The sequence below is a fragment of the Pleurodeles waltl genome, chromosome 6, assembly GCF_031143425.1.
Source record: "Pleurodeles waltl isolate 20211129_DDA chromosome 6, aPleWal1.hap1.20221129, whole genome shotgun sequence".
Taxonomy (NCBI): Eukaryota; Metazoa; Chordata; class Amphibia; order Caudata; family Salamandridae; genus Pleurodeles; species Pleurodeles waltl.
The window spans coordinates 241,769,917-241,787,273 of record NC_090445.1 but is presented as its reverse complement, the minus strand read 5'-3'; the positions used below and the strand labels follow the sequence as shown (position 1 = coordinate 241,787,273).

Here is a 17,357-nt window from a genome sequence, read left to right as displayed (position 1 = left end):
TAATGCTTTTCACAATACATAAATGAGGCCTATTATTTTTGTTGCAACTTGTCATAACAAACAGATCAGTCCCACGGCATCTGACATACATTTTCCTAATGAAACAATCAGACCTATATATTATATTTCTATACCTTGTCACCATAAGCATCCAGTCCTACTTTATTGAGAATAAGCTTCACAAAATAGAAGCCATTAGGCAGAGTCATTTAATTACAAACATGTGGAAAAAATACAAATACACAACCGCTCCTAAAAAAAAACTTACAAGAATTATCGCATGGAAATTCTTCTTTGTAAGCTGGGCAAACCACACAGAAATCATTGCCTACCGTGAGATTCTGTTTAACAAAATGCCTACAGGTCTGGCTTCGAACAGAAAGTGCCTCTCCAGTCACTGGTCAGGTTAGATGCTCAAATTGTCAATCATCCTTGCACTCATACATCCTTTCATCCACCCACTGAATCATTCTTACATTCATCTACTCACCCATCCACAAACACACAAAAATTTAAAAAGCATATGAAAGACAAATCAAAAGAAAGAAAGGAGAAAAAAGGAAAATATCACTACATAAATGTAGTGGGCATGTTTTAAAATAAAAAAAAGGAAATGTAGAAAGATAAACTACCAAAACAGTGCAGACCTTTAATAAAGTAACCATGAAGAGAAAGTCCAGATTCCAAATTTGTATGTCATTGAGGACTAGAGGGATAATGGATGTCTATGTAGAACAACATAGAAATAAATGCTGCACAAGAGTCAAAAATGTTGTTAATCTAAGAGTACTTTAAGAACCAGTGATAAACTAGTCACACCTAAATGTAAGAGATGTTAACACAGGCTAATCATAATAAGGTTACATCTTTTCACATCACTCAGTGCAGTGCGCTAGAAGGACAACCAGCACTGGGAATGTCAACAGGTCTGGCTTTAAAGAAATGTTGTGTATTAATGTAAATCACGGCCATAGCATGGGAATGGATATTGGAAGCAAACAACTGGAAAATAATACCATGTAGGTTAAAAGGTCAGGGAATAGTGCACTCTCAAGCTAGGCCTAAAAATCCATGAAGGTTAATGACTGACCTCCTTTCATCTCTACTGCTGCCAGAGAAAAAAAAACACAGATTATCTAGTTATCTATGATACTTCAATAGCATTACAATGTCATATTTGTGCGCCTGAAAGTTCAAGCTCAGGGAGATGGATAAACAAAATGATCACAGCTGTGAGGAGGGCAAGCACTTTTAATGGAAGCACAAAACGTCCGCCCAATCAAAACCTATACTCCTGGCTCCCAACATGTGTGGAGCCAAAACCCTTCTCCTGATGATTCTCACATAATTGTCTGGTGAAAGCTGTGCTATCACGCCAGACCACAGAAACCAGCTCAAATCAGGAGCTAATGACCAAGATCTGTCCTTTGTGCCAGGTGCATCTCATAAGTAACACAAACTTAAACCCTCCCAGCATTTGTGTTGTATTTGAAAACAAAATTAAAACCCCTTCCAGCATTTGTGCTGGCAACAAAAGTTGTCAAAAGAACAAAGTGGTACAGTATGGAAAATAGGAAAAACCACAGAGAAAAGCATAGGTCGTTCTGCTTATAAGATACACAAATATAGGAAACTTCACAACATCACAATGTTTATCAAATGTAAAATTCTTCGATGTCTTTAAATCAAGATAAATTGTATGACTAAAAAGCTCAATTTTAAAATGCAAGTATTGCTTGATTTCACTGCAACTAAGTTGCACTGAAAAACTTTCCACACTTGCCAAAAGCAAAGAAACAAAAAGGGACTTGAAAATCATGCCAAGAATCATGAATCCTACCGGTTAATTTCTTGACAGGCTGAAGACGGGCACTGATGGACTGATGAGTGAGCAAGGGTGATGAGGGGAGGGAGCGGGACACGCCCTCCATTATCCTAATGTGCTGCATTCCTTCCGACACTGGAAGAGGCGGAATGGGGTAGTCAGGCTCAAATGCACAGTCGTTCTCCGCTGACATACAGCCACCTAGAAAACACAAAACAGAAATAGAAACAGTATCCAATATTAAAATCCCAGCTAGGATTTTCTACCGAGTTGTGTGCGTATGAAGTCTAACCTCTCCACATGTTTAAGGAAAATAAACAGGTGGTAAGCAAAATTCCAATTAGCACACAACCATGAGTTCTTTGTCATACATTTATGGAGCAGGGGAACCCTGTGTGTTATGTGCTCCAGGTTCTAGTCAATAGAGCTGGTTGAGGCCTAACTGGTCTACAGTTCAGCACGTCTTTCTCAATAAATCCAGCAAGATCTCTCCAGCTGCTTTTAATCTGTTACCACACTTTGGGGTCAAACATCCAACTGCTCAGCAGGAACAGGCCATACTGAGGCAAAAACAACACAAGGACCATCCATGTTTTGAAAAGAGTTGGGAATGTCACTGCACAACAAGCAGGATGAAGGTGCCCGCAGACTGTGCAGTAGGATAGCACACTGAAAACTTTAAAGCGTACATGACTTGTTTGGCTTACTCTATAAGGAATAGTATTCTGGGAAGACGTAACTGTTACTGCATGCGACCTACTATCAACGTCTAAGAGTGAAATTGAATACAGGTGCATGCTTATCATACCTCTCACTCTTAAATGCCTGGTGTACTAGAAGAACAGAAGCACAAGTCACGCCACCCCACCTCTGACTATTTTCACATGGCGGCTCGGTCTCCGCAAAGCTGCTCTTTCCCCACTTCGATACATGCAGTGAGCCTCGAAAGAACAGGGCTTTTGTTCGATTTGAGGAGTGCTATTCCTTTCATTGGTAATAAAAGGTGGAGAACTCTTCCCACTATAGGACTCACCCCAATTTTAGAAAGGAAAAAAATTAAAACACCAAATGGCTATTACCTAGTTCCAACAAAACGATACCGCTGGACCTGGAAAATGTACTACAACATATATTAAAACAAACTGTGCATCACTATCAAAATGTATGGTCATCTATTTTATTTTTTTCCTACTATCAAATACTAACATTCTGTGTTTTCTGAAACTGAAGCTTATCCACCACGGCCTCAATTAAAACGATGGTTCACTGGCAGATATAATGCCTCCATGGTTAATATTCAACTCAGGAGCACCTTCCGTAGAATGGGAGAGATAAATCGAAGTTTTTGATACTTGTTTACATACTGATGTAGGAAGAATAGGAACACATCATATACATCACATACATACAAACATAAGTTCCCAAAACCCAAAACAAACATTTTAGGCTAGGGATAGTTGTAAACCAATGTAAGTAGTGAAAGGCTTAATACATGACATGCTAAAAAAGACAGGCTGTGGGTTCAATAGAAAAGACAGGTCATATTTAGGACAAACAAACACTTATTACTTAGGAAACTTATACACATGCTGCATTGTTAAGTTAGCTGTGCTAAAACACACAAGAGGCCCAAGCCACATTAGAATGAGAGTTTTTCTTTGGAGCTGCACCAACTGCCACTTTCAAAATCTTCACTTAGCACAAACAGGGTGGAACAAAAGGGTGTATCCTGCCTTAGTGCAAGGGTCTTAAAAACCACAAGTCATTCATATATTGGTGAGGGGAACTGTGTAAGGGTCAGATAAACATTTGAACAAGGCAGGGCTACCGTGAGCATCATGTAACATATAATCACTTGTTGTGTAGAAAGATAGAGATGTTGAATGACGTAAATGTTACTTACCCACCCATGAGGCGACCAATAATCGTGCACGTGCTCTTTTCGAGAGGTACCTCTCCCCTATTATCTTACCTGTACTGCTTGTTCTTGCTAACGTCAATGCTGAACTTGTGACCGTGTTTTTGTGTGGTTTTTACAATATAAGTACCACTGCATGTGAACTAGAACTTTGAACTTCAGTCATGGACTCGATGTTGAGACTGCCTGTCGTTCCCAGCTGAAAATCGATTAAACCTATATTACTTTGTCAAATTGATCTGTCTTATTTTATTAACAGATTTCCTTCTAACATATTGGCGAGCCAGCCAGGAGCTCTACTTTGATCTCACCAACTGCTGGACTGGGGGCCCTGTGTCTCCACGAGGTGATTTGCACACTTTTTTAAGAGGTAAGGGAGATGCCAACATTTAAGTAAAAATCTCTGATTTCGTGGGGACAGATGGGGCTCAGGTGTTTGGCATTAAGGTGGATAAAGTACGAGGTCTGTTCCTTTTATTTTATAAAGACATTTACAATTTTTACACTGTAATATATATAATTTTGGTGTTTGCATGCAACACTGTGTATGAATTGATACAATATTAAGGGATCCCGGTGGTAAGTCTGGAAGATACAGGGAACTTGACTAAGTAGTCAAACGTGGTCAAGAATAGTGTTGGACTTGGGGCTGAGCAATCAGTGTATGTTCTAAAGAACACTCAAGTCAACCTAACCAAGACCTTAGGTCTGGAAGTCACAATTTGTAGTTGCAAATAGTGAACAATTGTCACCTCTATGAATCCGGAGGGAAGTGACCAGTAGTATTTTGTTTGCCCTAGTATGAAATTAAGAATTACTGTGTATGTATATGCATGTATAGATAGATAGCCACATAATAATGTCAATACATAAGTTTATGTTATTTAGTGTATAATTTAGGAATAAGTATCAGACCTCCTATTCTTATAAAGGTTAAGTTATAACAGTATACTCAAAAGTAAAGTAATTGACTGGATTGGGCAAATGTCCCAAAAAAGCCAACTAATTAATTCCACATCCCTGAATTAATTATTATTTTTTATAATGGTCAGGCTGTCGCCCTCTGAAACAGAACTGACTTTAGTAGACCAGTAATATCAATACCATAGAATCATTTATTTTTGAGTCAGAAGTTTATGAATGCCTAGGTATTGATAGTATATCACCTCTAGGCCTTAAAACAACCTACATTGACATAAGAGAAATGCCCGCTTAACAATTATAAATAATTTTTCATAGAATTAATACAAGGACATTGTCTTCCAAGTTAAATGTAGTGTAGTAGCCTCATGAATCCCATAACAAATACTGACACTACTAACTATTATTCCCATTATGAAACTATAGAGCCTCAAGATTGGAGGCTGGATGAAGTATCAAACAGTATAGACTGGGACATACACACATCTTGCGGGTAGACAAATAGAAGAAGGAGTATCAGCTACTATACATACAAATATATTTAACTACCTTTCAGATAGCTGTGAACAGGACCTTCGCATATTTAGAATAAAAGAGTTTGTTTTGAAATTTACAAAACCTGTTGCAGTTGTCTTTCCAAGAGTGAGGCACCCCTTTGAAGGCCTCTAAAATATTACGTTTAATTTTTCATGTGTGACACTGGTGCCACTTTGTGGCCAGAAAGTGAATATATTGAAGTCACTGCAATTTTTCAGTGGAACCATGGGAAACAGTCACATGAATTCCCTGCAATAATAACAGACTCATATTTAGCATTAGACCTCCTACTGTATGCATTTATTAGAGACCTCCCAGAGTGGAATTTAGGATGTGAGTAACTTATAAACATGTATATATAGCACAATAATATTATTGTTTGTTGTGTCAGGCAAACAAACGACTTGGGCCACACATAAATGCACCTACCTAATATATGTATAAATGAACAAAGACTTTCAGAGATTAGGCATATATATATATATCTGATGTTCACCTTCACAGCCAAGTAACAGTTTATGTGAAGTCTGGAAATACCCTAGGAAGTAAATAGAAGTCCATTTAGAGTGTAAACCATATAGTACAAAATATTAAGTTCACTAAACAGACATGGGGTCTCTTTTAGAACACATGGTTGAAGTGTTCTCAGGAGACAAGGACAGGATAGGAAAATACTGTAAGGAATGGCACAAAGCAACATTAAAACTTGCACATGCGTGGCCCAAAGAGGGCACATTTGATAATACAATAGAACACACAGCCACCTTCTTACAGAGTAAATTCAAGGGAAATAAACTAGAGAAAAGGAAGATCACACTAGGCCTATGGAGGGTCTTTTGTGAAACAAATATGAATGAGTCAAAGACAAAGGCTCAAACCCTCCCTTCAGCTCCTCCACCCCCTATCAAGATGTGCAATTAAGGTTAGGCAGTGCAAAGGTACAGGGTATTTATACGAGGCAACCTGGTGCCCCACACTCACTTCCCACCTCTTCACATCCCCCTGGTGTGGGATATACAGACCCGGAGTATAGCCCACCATTAGAATCTTTTTCTGAACATAGAGAAAATGTTCACCCATCTCCATGTCCTCAAATGGCCAGTACACCATGGGAAATGTTGGGTGGGGACAGTACTAAATACATAGGGACAGTAGATGCCACATTTACACTTCATTTGGAGGATGAGATGTTCCCCACTAGGAAAAATGAAGGTATACCTAATGAGGGGTCAAGAGATGCACAGAGAATGGATGGGGCTAGAAAATAGGAAGGTGTTTTGCAAAACCCAAGTACCAACATTAAAAATGAGACAAGAAGGTTAGCTTACACACCAGAAAGACCTCCCACCCCACAGGGTGCTGGAGGTTCATGCACCCAGGAGCAGAGGAATAGTGTACGCAAGGGGGTCACAGTGCAGGAAGATGGACGGGTAGACCGAAGAGCGACTTGGGAAAAGGAGGAAGAGCCCTTGAGGCAGTCAAGGGTCCTCACTGGGCCACAAATGATTGAACAAGGAGCAGCTTAGGTGAAGAAGATCTGGATTTAGAAAAATCATACAAAGGATCAGAGAGGGCATTAGATGACATCACTGAACATGTTAAAAGAATGTCCCTTCTTAAGGACCATAACAGGGAACAGTCACAGTATGCCTGAGAGGGAGAAAAAAACAATAAGACAGGACAGACTTTACAAAAGAAGCAAAGAGAATTACAGAGATAAGTATTTGATGGGGCGCATGGACGCCCATATGAGAGAAAGGAAACATTTGATATGGCATGAAAAATGACACTGAGGAAAGACATGGCACATGCATTCCCTGTATGCCCTGGCAATAATTTGACACCCAATGAAATAGTAGCTCAGTATGAAAATAGTTGGTAAAATGTTGTCCTTTTTACTGGCAACCTAGCAGGTTGGACAGAAGGATTGGCATCACAGATGACACCATGGCCGCGAGTGGGTTCCTTTGAACCCCGAGACATGGCTAATGCAGAAATGTGCATTTTTCAGGGCACAGGGGATCCTTACTGGAATTATCCCTATATGCAGAAAAGTCTAAGAATGTGGCAGAGATGTGCTTGTAAGTATGACTCTCGTCACCCTACTGGCAATAGGACTACAGTCCTGTCACAACTACCCTTGATATTCAAGGGCCCAGGGGCACCTCAGTATATACCATGTCCCCAGATGGACAAAGAAAATCTTAAAAAACAGTTGTCACAACTTGCTGAAGGTGCTGAGAAATGGATAGCAGCTCTGGAAAAACATACCACAGGGGTTACTCTTGCAATAGGGGACATTGAGAGTTTACTAAGTTCCCTTATAGGAGATGAGACAGATCTACTGTTCACAAAGGCAGGAGTAAAGGATGTGACATTGACCAACCCAAAATGTGATGGGGCACCCTTTAATAGAGTAAGGGGAATTGTTTGGAAACAACTGAGGAAAATGTATCCAGACAGGCCAGACATTGGGTCCCTTATGGCACAAACAATGCAGCCAAATGAGGACCCAGCCCAATTCCTTAGCAGAATGAAAGAAAACTGGACACAGGAAGTGGGGGAGAGTTGGGATGTAACTGGACAGAATACAATACTATTTTACAATATAGTGAAAAAGGCTCTGCCAGCTGAAGTGCAGGATAAACTAGATAATATAGTGGCCTTAGAGGCCAAACAATGGACAGAGATACAAGCACACAATACATTTTTGTAAGAAGAGACAAGAAAAGGAAAAGAGCAAGAAAGATAAAACAGAGAAAGCAGCAGCTAAATTGGTCCAGCAGAAACTGGCTAAGAAAACAGAGAAAGGTATTGCCACTGCCACCACCCAGTTGGCTGCAGTGTCCCTGTGAGTGCCCTCTTCAGGCACCCAAATGCAACCCTACCAGTATGCCCAGAGAAGCAATAACAGGAATAATGGAAGAGGAGAGCGAGGAAGGTTTGGGGGAAATAGAGTAAACACATTCCAGAGTGGACAGACATGCCACTATTGCAAGATGACAGGACATTTCATTAGAGACTGTAGGTTTAAAAAGGAAGATGAACTTAGCAACCAGACAAGGGCAAATTATGGCCAACAAATGGCATTGTAGCACAACCTGCCATGAGTCCCCAAGTGATATATCTCCCACAGCCCCAAATACAACGCAGCCTTAACCACAGATACAGCCTCAGCAGTTACAGCAATCAGTGCCTCAAATACAGTATGGGCCACAGCAGACAGTACAGCCTACCATGCAGCACCAGAACGTACAAGGAGAGGTAACTGTCAGGGGAGGAAACCCATTCCAGCAAAACTACATGGGAGGATATGCCCAATGAAGGTGCCCAAGGAGAAGTCTCATGTGTCCAGTCTTATCGGTAACCCACAGGCCAGACGAGGAACTTACTGTGATGGTAGCTATAAAGGACAAGGAGTACACCTTTCTCATCAACACTGGGGCCACTGCAAACAATACCCCATGATTAAATAGAAACACCATATGGTGCATGGGTAACTTGTGCAGACAAGCTACAGATATATATGACCAAAGTCCAAGAAAAGCACTAGTCTTTAAAACAAAATTCGCAAACATAGTCCGTTAAACTAGAAGAAGGTCGATTTTTTGGGACTCTTTTTTTTTTGTTGCAGTTTTAAATAGCACCAACTCGACCTTAAAGTATTGGAGCAAGTTACACGAGCCGAGACTCAAACCTGGTTCCCTAGTGCCAAAGTCGGCAGCTCTGGCTTTTACGTCATATCCCTCTCCATTGTCAAGTATTGTCTGAAAATGTAATGAACATACTGCTAAAATTAAGAAGGTGCCAGGAGAGCTTTAGATGTCGTTCCAGGGGTGTGTCACCCAGCTTCACACTAGTAACACAGCCTTACCAGTGAGTTCTACCAAGCTGTAATGATGTGACATGGCAACGCCTCTGCAGCTACTGGTCTACGACTACATAGCGAAATCACTGTCACGCTGTAGGGGAACTTAATACATTAAATATATCTGATGGCACTTTATGAAAATATAATAAATGCATATGATTCAAAAAGCCTTTTAAATGCAAAACTTTCTTTTTAACATGCAGGAAGCCAGTGGTTGTTAGGTTGCGCGTAAGCGTTCGACCTTGTGTATACTTTTGGTATACTAGTTATGGCCTACACCGATTTAAATTGTTGGTTGCAGTGTTCTTGCTCGCTAGTAGTCAGTTCTGCCTTTTTCACCCTCCCTTTTCTGATTTAGAGCAGTGACCAACTACTGTATTAATCCACTTTGTTGTTTTTTTATATGTTGCTGTGACGGACTACTTTGGCATTTCTTTGGTGCTCTTTTTTTACTGTGGGTGTTTTAGGCTAGTAGCTGCCTGCGTTTTATTGCAGCATTCTGTTCCTCTCACCTCCTCCCATGTCGCTGACATTTGTTTTGGTTTTATTCCAGTGCTGTCCTCACCTCTGGCTCCTAAAATAAGCTTATTTTACAAAAGAGACACCTGGTCGTTTAGCTCACTGCTCACAAAAGCCACAATATGCCCTTTCTTGTATAATGTAGCTAAACCTAGAAGTAATGATGTAAAACTTGCTTAGCCTCCCATCTGGAGTTTCTTCTCCAGGGCCTCTCACTGCCACCACCCAGGACATCGCAGACAGGGCATTGCTGATCTCCTTTGTTGGGGCCATGAATCTTCTCAGTCTGCTCTGCTATTATCTTCATTAGACGTTTGTTGAAATGTGAGGCAAGAATGTTTGCAAGACTTCATTCTGTTAAAAAAATATATATATACTTTTCCAGCCTTATTTTCAATCGTCTCTCCTTAAGGGCTTGTGATGTCTGCTGTCAGTAGCCGCAAGTGACCACCAAAACATGGCAGGAAAAGACAAAATTATGAGATGGGTTGACCAATTTATGTGACAAGAAAAGTCCCTGTTATGAATTTACAATGCCAATAGCTCTAATTCAAGCAAAAGCGAGACCTATAACATTGCAAATGCGTGTTGCAATGTATGTAGCAACATGGCCGCTGACGTCCGTACCCCTCCGCTGGAAATCCAGCTACATGAATTATGCGCCCCGCAGCTACTCAGCACCTTTTGCTAATTGAATTCAAAGCGTACACAGTGGGGCCTGCTAAACCATAAGGGAGAAGAAATAGAGTAGTGGGGATAATTTAAAAACATGAAGTGAGTGACCTGCTGCTAATCAGCACCTTTTGCAGCTGGATTCGTGTAGAATTATTGTTTATGAATGAAAGGTGTGCACTCAGCGGGAGTGGTGAGCTAAAGACAAAAAATAAGAACATTCATGCATGGCAAGACAATGCCAAATTCTTTATCCTTTGATAGATGCCTGAGTTTGGTTTGATGTGAGAGCGTGTGTAACTAATTTGAGGCTTTGGTAATTGGAAACATGGATGGGTGCGAGGAAAGATGGATGATTGCATGGGGATGTCTGGATGCTCTGATGAATGAATGCATGCATGCATAAATGGGTAAATGCATGGCCAGGTAGGTGAGTGGGTCTGTAAGGATGGATTGATACATGAATGGATCGATGAATGCCCTGGAGGATGGATGCATGGATGGGTGGGTTGGGTGTACAGATAGATGGATGGATGGATGGATGGGAGATTGCAAGTTGATTACTAAATGGTGATCTTGTGAATGCGTACATTGATGGGTCGATGAGTGAACGGCAGAGCATCTGGAAGGATGGATGGATGCATGTGTGACCAGATAAATGCCCTAGATAATGGAAACAGTTGAATGGATCGATGGATTGGTATACGGATCAGTGAAGCATGCAAGAATAGATAGTTGAATGAGTGCAGGTGGACGGATGGATGCTGTGGTCGGTGCTTATTTTATTTAAAAAAAAAAAAAAAAGGTGCTGGTGGCCAAAGTCACAGAATCACCTAATAATGTCGCTGTTGGAGGGTTTGTCGGATAACAAATGTAGGGCTTCAGAGCATAAAAGATCACCTGCTAAAAGGTCATGGAGGTTGGGACCAGGATCATGTTCAGGCTGCAGGCAGCACTACGGACAGGCCATGGGTAATCACTGGCTACACAGCAAAGTATGCTTGACTACATGTTTTTTGAAGTGCAAAGCTAGCGGTGTGCTGTGTGAGCCCAGCTGAGCCGACCAGAACTGCCTGCATTTGGGTTGGTGGTGGGTATAAAGGACAGGAAGCAGAGGCACCCATGGCAGTTTTGGCTAGGGTCTGGTCTGGGACAGCAGTGGTAAGAAGTGAAAAGCACCCTGGCCCCCCAAAGTAATGGGGGGTGATGCTCACCAGCAACCACCAGCGCAAATGAAGTACTGGCTCTAATGAATGGATCACACTCAGAATTAACAGTCTCTGACTAACTGGACTGTGAGTGTTCACAGTGTGTTCTGCTGAGGCACAGTGTGAGCAGCAGATGGCAGTGGAGGGGCACATATTAAAGCTAATTAATTTGTCCTTGGTCCGTGTGACACGGACCAAAAAAGGTGTCAGACATGGCAAGCCACCGCCCAAGTGAGAAGGCAGCAAAGAGGAGTGACAATGATGTCAAAAAACTGTAAGCCATAGGCAGGTTCCAAGCCCATTACTGTACACAAGAATCTCGACTTAAAAAGCACTCTTCCTGGACCAAGAGCTACATTTCTTCCACATTTGGTGTACCTCCTACCAGCAGTTTGGGCTGCAGTCATGTCTAAAATCCCAATGGAAATTAAAATAAGAAATGCACTTTTTTGAACCCCCTCTTTTTCTCTATCCCGCTTGACAGATCACTCCTTGTCAACACCAGGGCACTGCGCTCTATTGGCGACTAGAATGCAAAAACCCAGCACTCTCAAAACAACGTAATTTATGCATTGTGCTGATATGTTGTTGTTTAACCTTTTGCACTGCAGAGTTTAATCCTGAAGACTTATTTTTAACGTGTTTACAAATACTGTTCATTTACAATGTATTGCTGCAGGCTTTCAGAGTGTGTTAGGGTGTGGTCCCTTTCCAGGGCCTTCTAGAGACTTTCCCTGCAGCATGCCTGGGTGTGGTTGTGGGCTGGGCCAAGACTCTATAAAAGGGAGCCAGCCCAGCTGCAAGTGCTCACTATTCAGAGGTCCCGGTGCAGAGCAGCAGCTACTTCCTGAGCTCCTGTCCCGGTGGCCTATTTGATCTTCCAGGCCTCTGCCCTTCATTCTTCATTGGTGATCCTTGTTCTGGGCGGTAAGACGGTGGTTGGGCTGCCCTCCCGATGCCGTTATCGAGAACTTTCATATTTTTGGCCTAATTCTTTAATGATTAACAGATTACTTTGTGCGCTACCATTTCTTGACATTTACATGGTGGCTTACGAATCGGCAAGACGCGCGATTCGTGTCATGTTGATGTAATCTTGTTATTCATTGCACGCTACCATTTCTTGACATTTATATGGTGGCTTACGAATCGGCAAGACGCGCGATTCGTTTCATGTTGATTTAATCTTGTTATTCATTGCGCGCTGTTATTTCTTGACATTTATATAGTGGCTTACGAATTGGCAAGACGGGCGATTCGTTTCATGGTGCTTTAACCTTGTTGTTCATTGCGCGCTACCATTTCTTGACATTACATGGTGGCTTAAGGATCGGCAAAAGACGCGCGATTCGTTTCATGGTGCTTTAATCTTGTTATTCATTGCGCGCTGGTATTTCTTGGCATTTACATTGTGGCTTACGAATCGGCAAGACACGCGATTCGTTTAATGGTGATTTAACATTGATATTCATTGTGTGCTACCATTTCTTGACATTTTACATGGTGGCACTCGAATCGGCAAGACGCACAATTCTTTCCTCGAGCTTAATTTATGTTGTTCATTGTATGCCACTTTTCTAAGACATTTATTAGGTAGTATTCGAGTTGACAAGTTGTGTGATTTGTTTCCTGAATCCATATTGTGTTATTCATGGTGCACAATCCTTTTATGGTGTTTACTATATGTTTATAAAAATCTGCAATGTGCGCAATTCGTGTTGAAACATTTCAAGAGAACACAAAAGGCCAGAGTTTCTAGATGCAATATTGCATGGTCCTAGTATGCATTCTCAAAAAAGGATTCATATGACTGGTTTAGAACTTATTCAGAATGTTTTCCTGATTCTCATGTAAAGGAAAGTACTTGAACTTGAAAGTTTCATTTAATCCATCTTGATTCCCTTACAGGTATCCGGCCATCTTGAAACTTAGTCATTTTAAGCCTAATTCTTAGGTTGTTCATGTTTTCAGAATGACTAGGCTTAGAGTCATGGTCTAGTATTGATTTCATGAGATGTAATTTTCATATTGTGTGTTTTAACCTTACTACAGGTCTCCTTCCCAGCTGTTCCCTTCCTAATCCCCTCTTCCCCTCTTGAACTCTCTTAGCCTCTGTGATTTATCTATCAGAGTCTTGGAGCTGTTCAGTGGCGGACGTGTTGGGAACGTGCGCAGACCCTGAGGAACTAGTGAGACTGACAGAATAGTGAGCCCACAAATTATTATCCTCCTGGTTTGTGGATGTTCTCAGCATGGCCACGCTGGACGAGTTAGTCAAGGCTATCACCAGCTCCAGGCAGAGGTGGTATTATCCAAAGAATTGACAACTAGCCTAGCTGAGAGAGTGAGTCAGTTACAAGATAAGGTAGAGAAGAAGGAACAAAGTCCCACAGGTGTGTCTTGGTCAGGTACTTCTTCTCAGACTTCTGGAAGTAACCAGACAAGCATTTCCCTCAATGTCCCTTCCGCAATTCCTTTAGCTCCCCCAGAACGTTTCTCAGGTGACCCTTTGAAAGCGCAATCTTTCCTGGTTCAAGTGGAACTACACTTCACCTGCAGACCACATACTTTCCCAGATGTCCAGTCCAAAGTAGCTTTCTTGTTATCATATCTGTCTGGGGATGCAGCTACCTGGGCAATTCCTCTTGTGCATAAAGATAGTCCCTTGTTGTACAACTGGAGAAATTCTGTTCGTGAGTTTGAGAGAGTTTATGGTAGAACTGTAACACAGTCAGCAGATCGTGAATTATTAGATTTACGCCAAGGGAATCAGGACCTAGTGTCATATTTGACCAACTTTAACCGGCTGGTTGCCGAGACATCCTGGCCTGAAGAAAAACAAGCGGTCTTGTTTTACAAGGGACTCAAAGAGGAACTAAAAGATATCTTAGCGCAAATGGACCCACAACCTACAGACTGTCAAGAATGAATAAACCTTGTCTTGAGGCTTGATCATCGTTTAACAGAACGTAAAGGAATGCGCAAAAAGACTGGAAAATATTCATGGCGTGTTCATGATAACAGAGACTCAAGAACTCCGAAAGAAAGAACGCTGGAACAGATGGAAATTGGAACCATCAGAAGACCTTTGACCAAAGATGAAAATGACCTACGCAGAAAAAATGGACAATGTCTTTATTGTGGGCGGAAGGGTCATTTTGCCAGAGATTGTCCAATCAAACAAAAGAGCAAGCAAGGTACAGTTCAGAAGGTCGCAGCCAATCCAACAGTCGAGTTGGAAAACTAAAACACCCGAGATGTAGAGAAGGGTTGCTCTTGGGTGTCACTGTGGACCCTTCACAATCTAGACATCTTAAACTGGAAATAAGAGTTCAGGTGAAGAAAAAGATCTATTTCAAAAAAGCTCTAGTCGATTCTGGGGCTACTGGGAACTTTGTTGACACCCAATTGGTTCGTGCATGGGAGATCCCATGTATTGAAAAGAAGACCCCAGAAATCATCCAGGCAGTCGATGGAAAACTCTTGACTGGAGGTCCAGTAACTCTTCAGACTATTCCCTTGAGGATGATTTGTAAAGATAAGAATCAAAGAAAGAAACAAAGAGAAAATCATCCTTGACGTGATCCATGCTCCCCAATATTGGATTATCCTTGGCTTGCCATGGTTAACTCATCACAATCCAGAGATCAATTGGGCAGAACGAAAAATCATGTTCTCATCTGTGCTATGTAAAGAACAATGTCTCCAAAAGATTCAAGTACCAAAAGTCTGCAACTCTTACATAGCTACTGCCGCGGAGAAAGAAATTCAGCTGCCCAAACAGTATTCATCTTATAAAGATGTATTTGATGAGAAAGGAGCAGAGACCCTACCTCCTCATAGATCTTATGACTGTCAAATTAATCTAGCCCCAGGTGCGATACTTCCCAACTGTCGTGTGTATGCCCTGTCAGAACATGAAAATCAACATTTACGAAAATACCTAGATCAATTTTTGGAGAATGGCTTCATTCGCCCCTCCTGCAGCTTCGCCTTTGTTTTTTGTTCCAAAAGCTAATGGAGAGCTTCGAACTTGTATCGACTATAGGGGATTGAACAAAGTCACCATCAAGAATAAATATCCTTTACCCCTAATTCCGGTCTTATTGGAACAAGTTAAGAGAGCAAAAATCTACACGAAGCTTGACCTTCGAGGTGCTTATCATTTGGTCAGAATGAGATAGGGTGACGAATGGAAAACAGCGTTCAAGACAAGATATGGCCTTTTTTAATACACCGTCATGCCTTTTGGTCTGTGTAATGCTCCAGCAGCATTTCAATTTTTCTTGAATTACGTTCTTAGAGAGTACCTCGACATATTTGCCATAGTATACATTGATGACATTTTGATCTACTCAGACAATGAAAACGAACATGCCCAACATGTCAAGAAAATTCTTGGAAGGCCCTTGGAAAACACCATTTATATTGCAAACTAACCAAGGGTGAGTTTCATGTTACCACAGTTGAGTTTTTTGGGGTTATTCTTACCCCTCAAGGTATGGTGATGGCAGAAAAGAAAGTAAAAGCCGTATCCGATTGGCCCACCCCAAAGACTGTTCGTGATGTACAATGTTTCCTGGGGTTTGCAAATTTTTACCGGAGGTTCATAAATCATTTCTCCCAGACAGTGGCTTCAATCACTAAGCTATTAAGAAAGAAAGAAAAGTTTGTATGGTCCCCAGAAGCTGACCAAGCCTTCTCTACTTTGAAGGAAGCTTTCTCACTGCCCCAGTCTTGACTCATCCTGATGCGAATCGACCTTTCATAGTGGAAGCTGATGCTTCAGATGCAGCAATAGGAGCAGTCTTATCGCAACGAAATAAAGACACTGGTCAACTCCATCCTGTAGCTTATATGTCTCAGAAGTTGAACGAAGCCGAACAGAACTATGTTATTGCTGAAAAAGAGCTTCTGGCGATTCGTGACACCTTTAAAGAATGGAGACATCATTTGTTGGGTGCCAAATACACTGTCACAGTATATACTGATCATCGTAATCTTCAATTCATGAGTTCCACCAGACTTTTGACTCCTCTGCAATTACGCTGGATGCTGTTTTTTGCCGAATTTGATTTTGTAGTAACCTTCCGGCCTGGTAAAGATAATCGCAAAGCTGATGCCTTGTCCCGCCAAGAGTCTACCACGTTGCCTGCATTTCAAGCCTCCAGAGCTATCATTGCTCCTGACAAGGTTCTATGTATCATAAAAACTGAAGATTTCTTTGAAGAAATTTGCAACTCTTTCACTGGTGAGAAATGGCAAACATGGGCCCAAGCAGACCCCAAAAGGTCAATCAAGCAAGGACTACCCTTTCACAACGCTCGTTTGTTCGTACCCACTACCAAACTTCGCAAGATAGTGTTTCAATGGTTGCTTGTTATACCTACGGCAGGTCACCCAGGTATTCCTAAAACTCTTGAACTGATACAACGCTATTTTTGGTGGCCTACCCTAACAAAAGATGTAAAAGCAATGGTAAACAACTGTGAAGTCTGTGCTCGCACTAAAACAAGTCATTCAAAACCAAAAGGGTTGTTACATCCACTTCCAACCCCAAGTCGTCCATGGCAACACATTTCTTTAGACTTTATTACCGGTCTGCCAGTGGTTCAACAGCATTCAGTAACTCTGGTGGTAGTAGATAGTCTCACGAAATATGAAACATTTCATTGCCTGTAAGAAATTGCCCACTTCTAGTGAATTGGCAACTATTTTACTGAACAGAGTGGTTCGTTATCATGGACTGCCAAAAGTTATCCTCTCCAATCGGGGGTCGCAATTTGCCTCCAATTTCTGGAAGACATGGTGTAAAACACTCCAAGGTGACATCTACACTATATACTAGTCACCATCCTCAAACAGATGTTCAAACGGAGGGACTAA

General features: G+C 41.6%; 1 protein-coding gene across 8 annotated transcripts in view; it reads right to left on the bottom strand.

Moving 5' to 3' along the window:
* TANC2 (tetratricopeptide repeat, ankyrin repeat and coiled-coil containing 2) overlaps window positions 1-17,357 on the bottom strand; it is a 1,999,198-nt gene that overhangs the window by 1,089,282 nt on the left and 892,559 nt on the right. For all 8 annotated transcript variants that reach the window (XM_069238000.1, XM_069237998.1, XM_069238005.1 and 5 more), the window contains one exon: window positions 1,841-2,026. In XM_069238000.1, coding sequence (XP_069094101.1) covers window positions 1,841-2,026 — 186 coding nt within the window. The remainder of the gene's footprint in view (window positions 1-1,840; window positions 2,027-17,357) is intronic.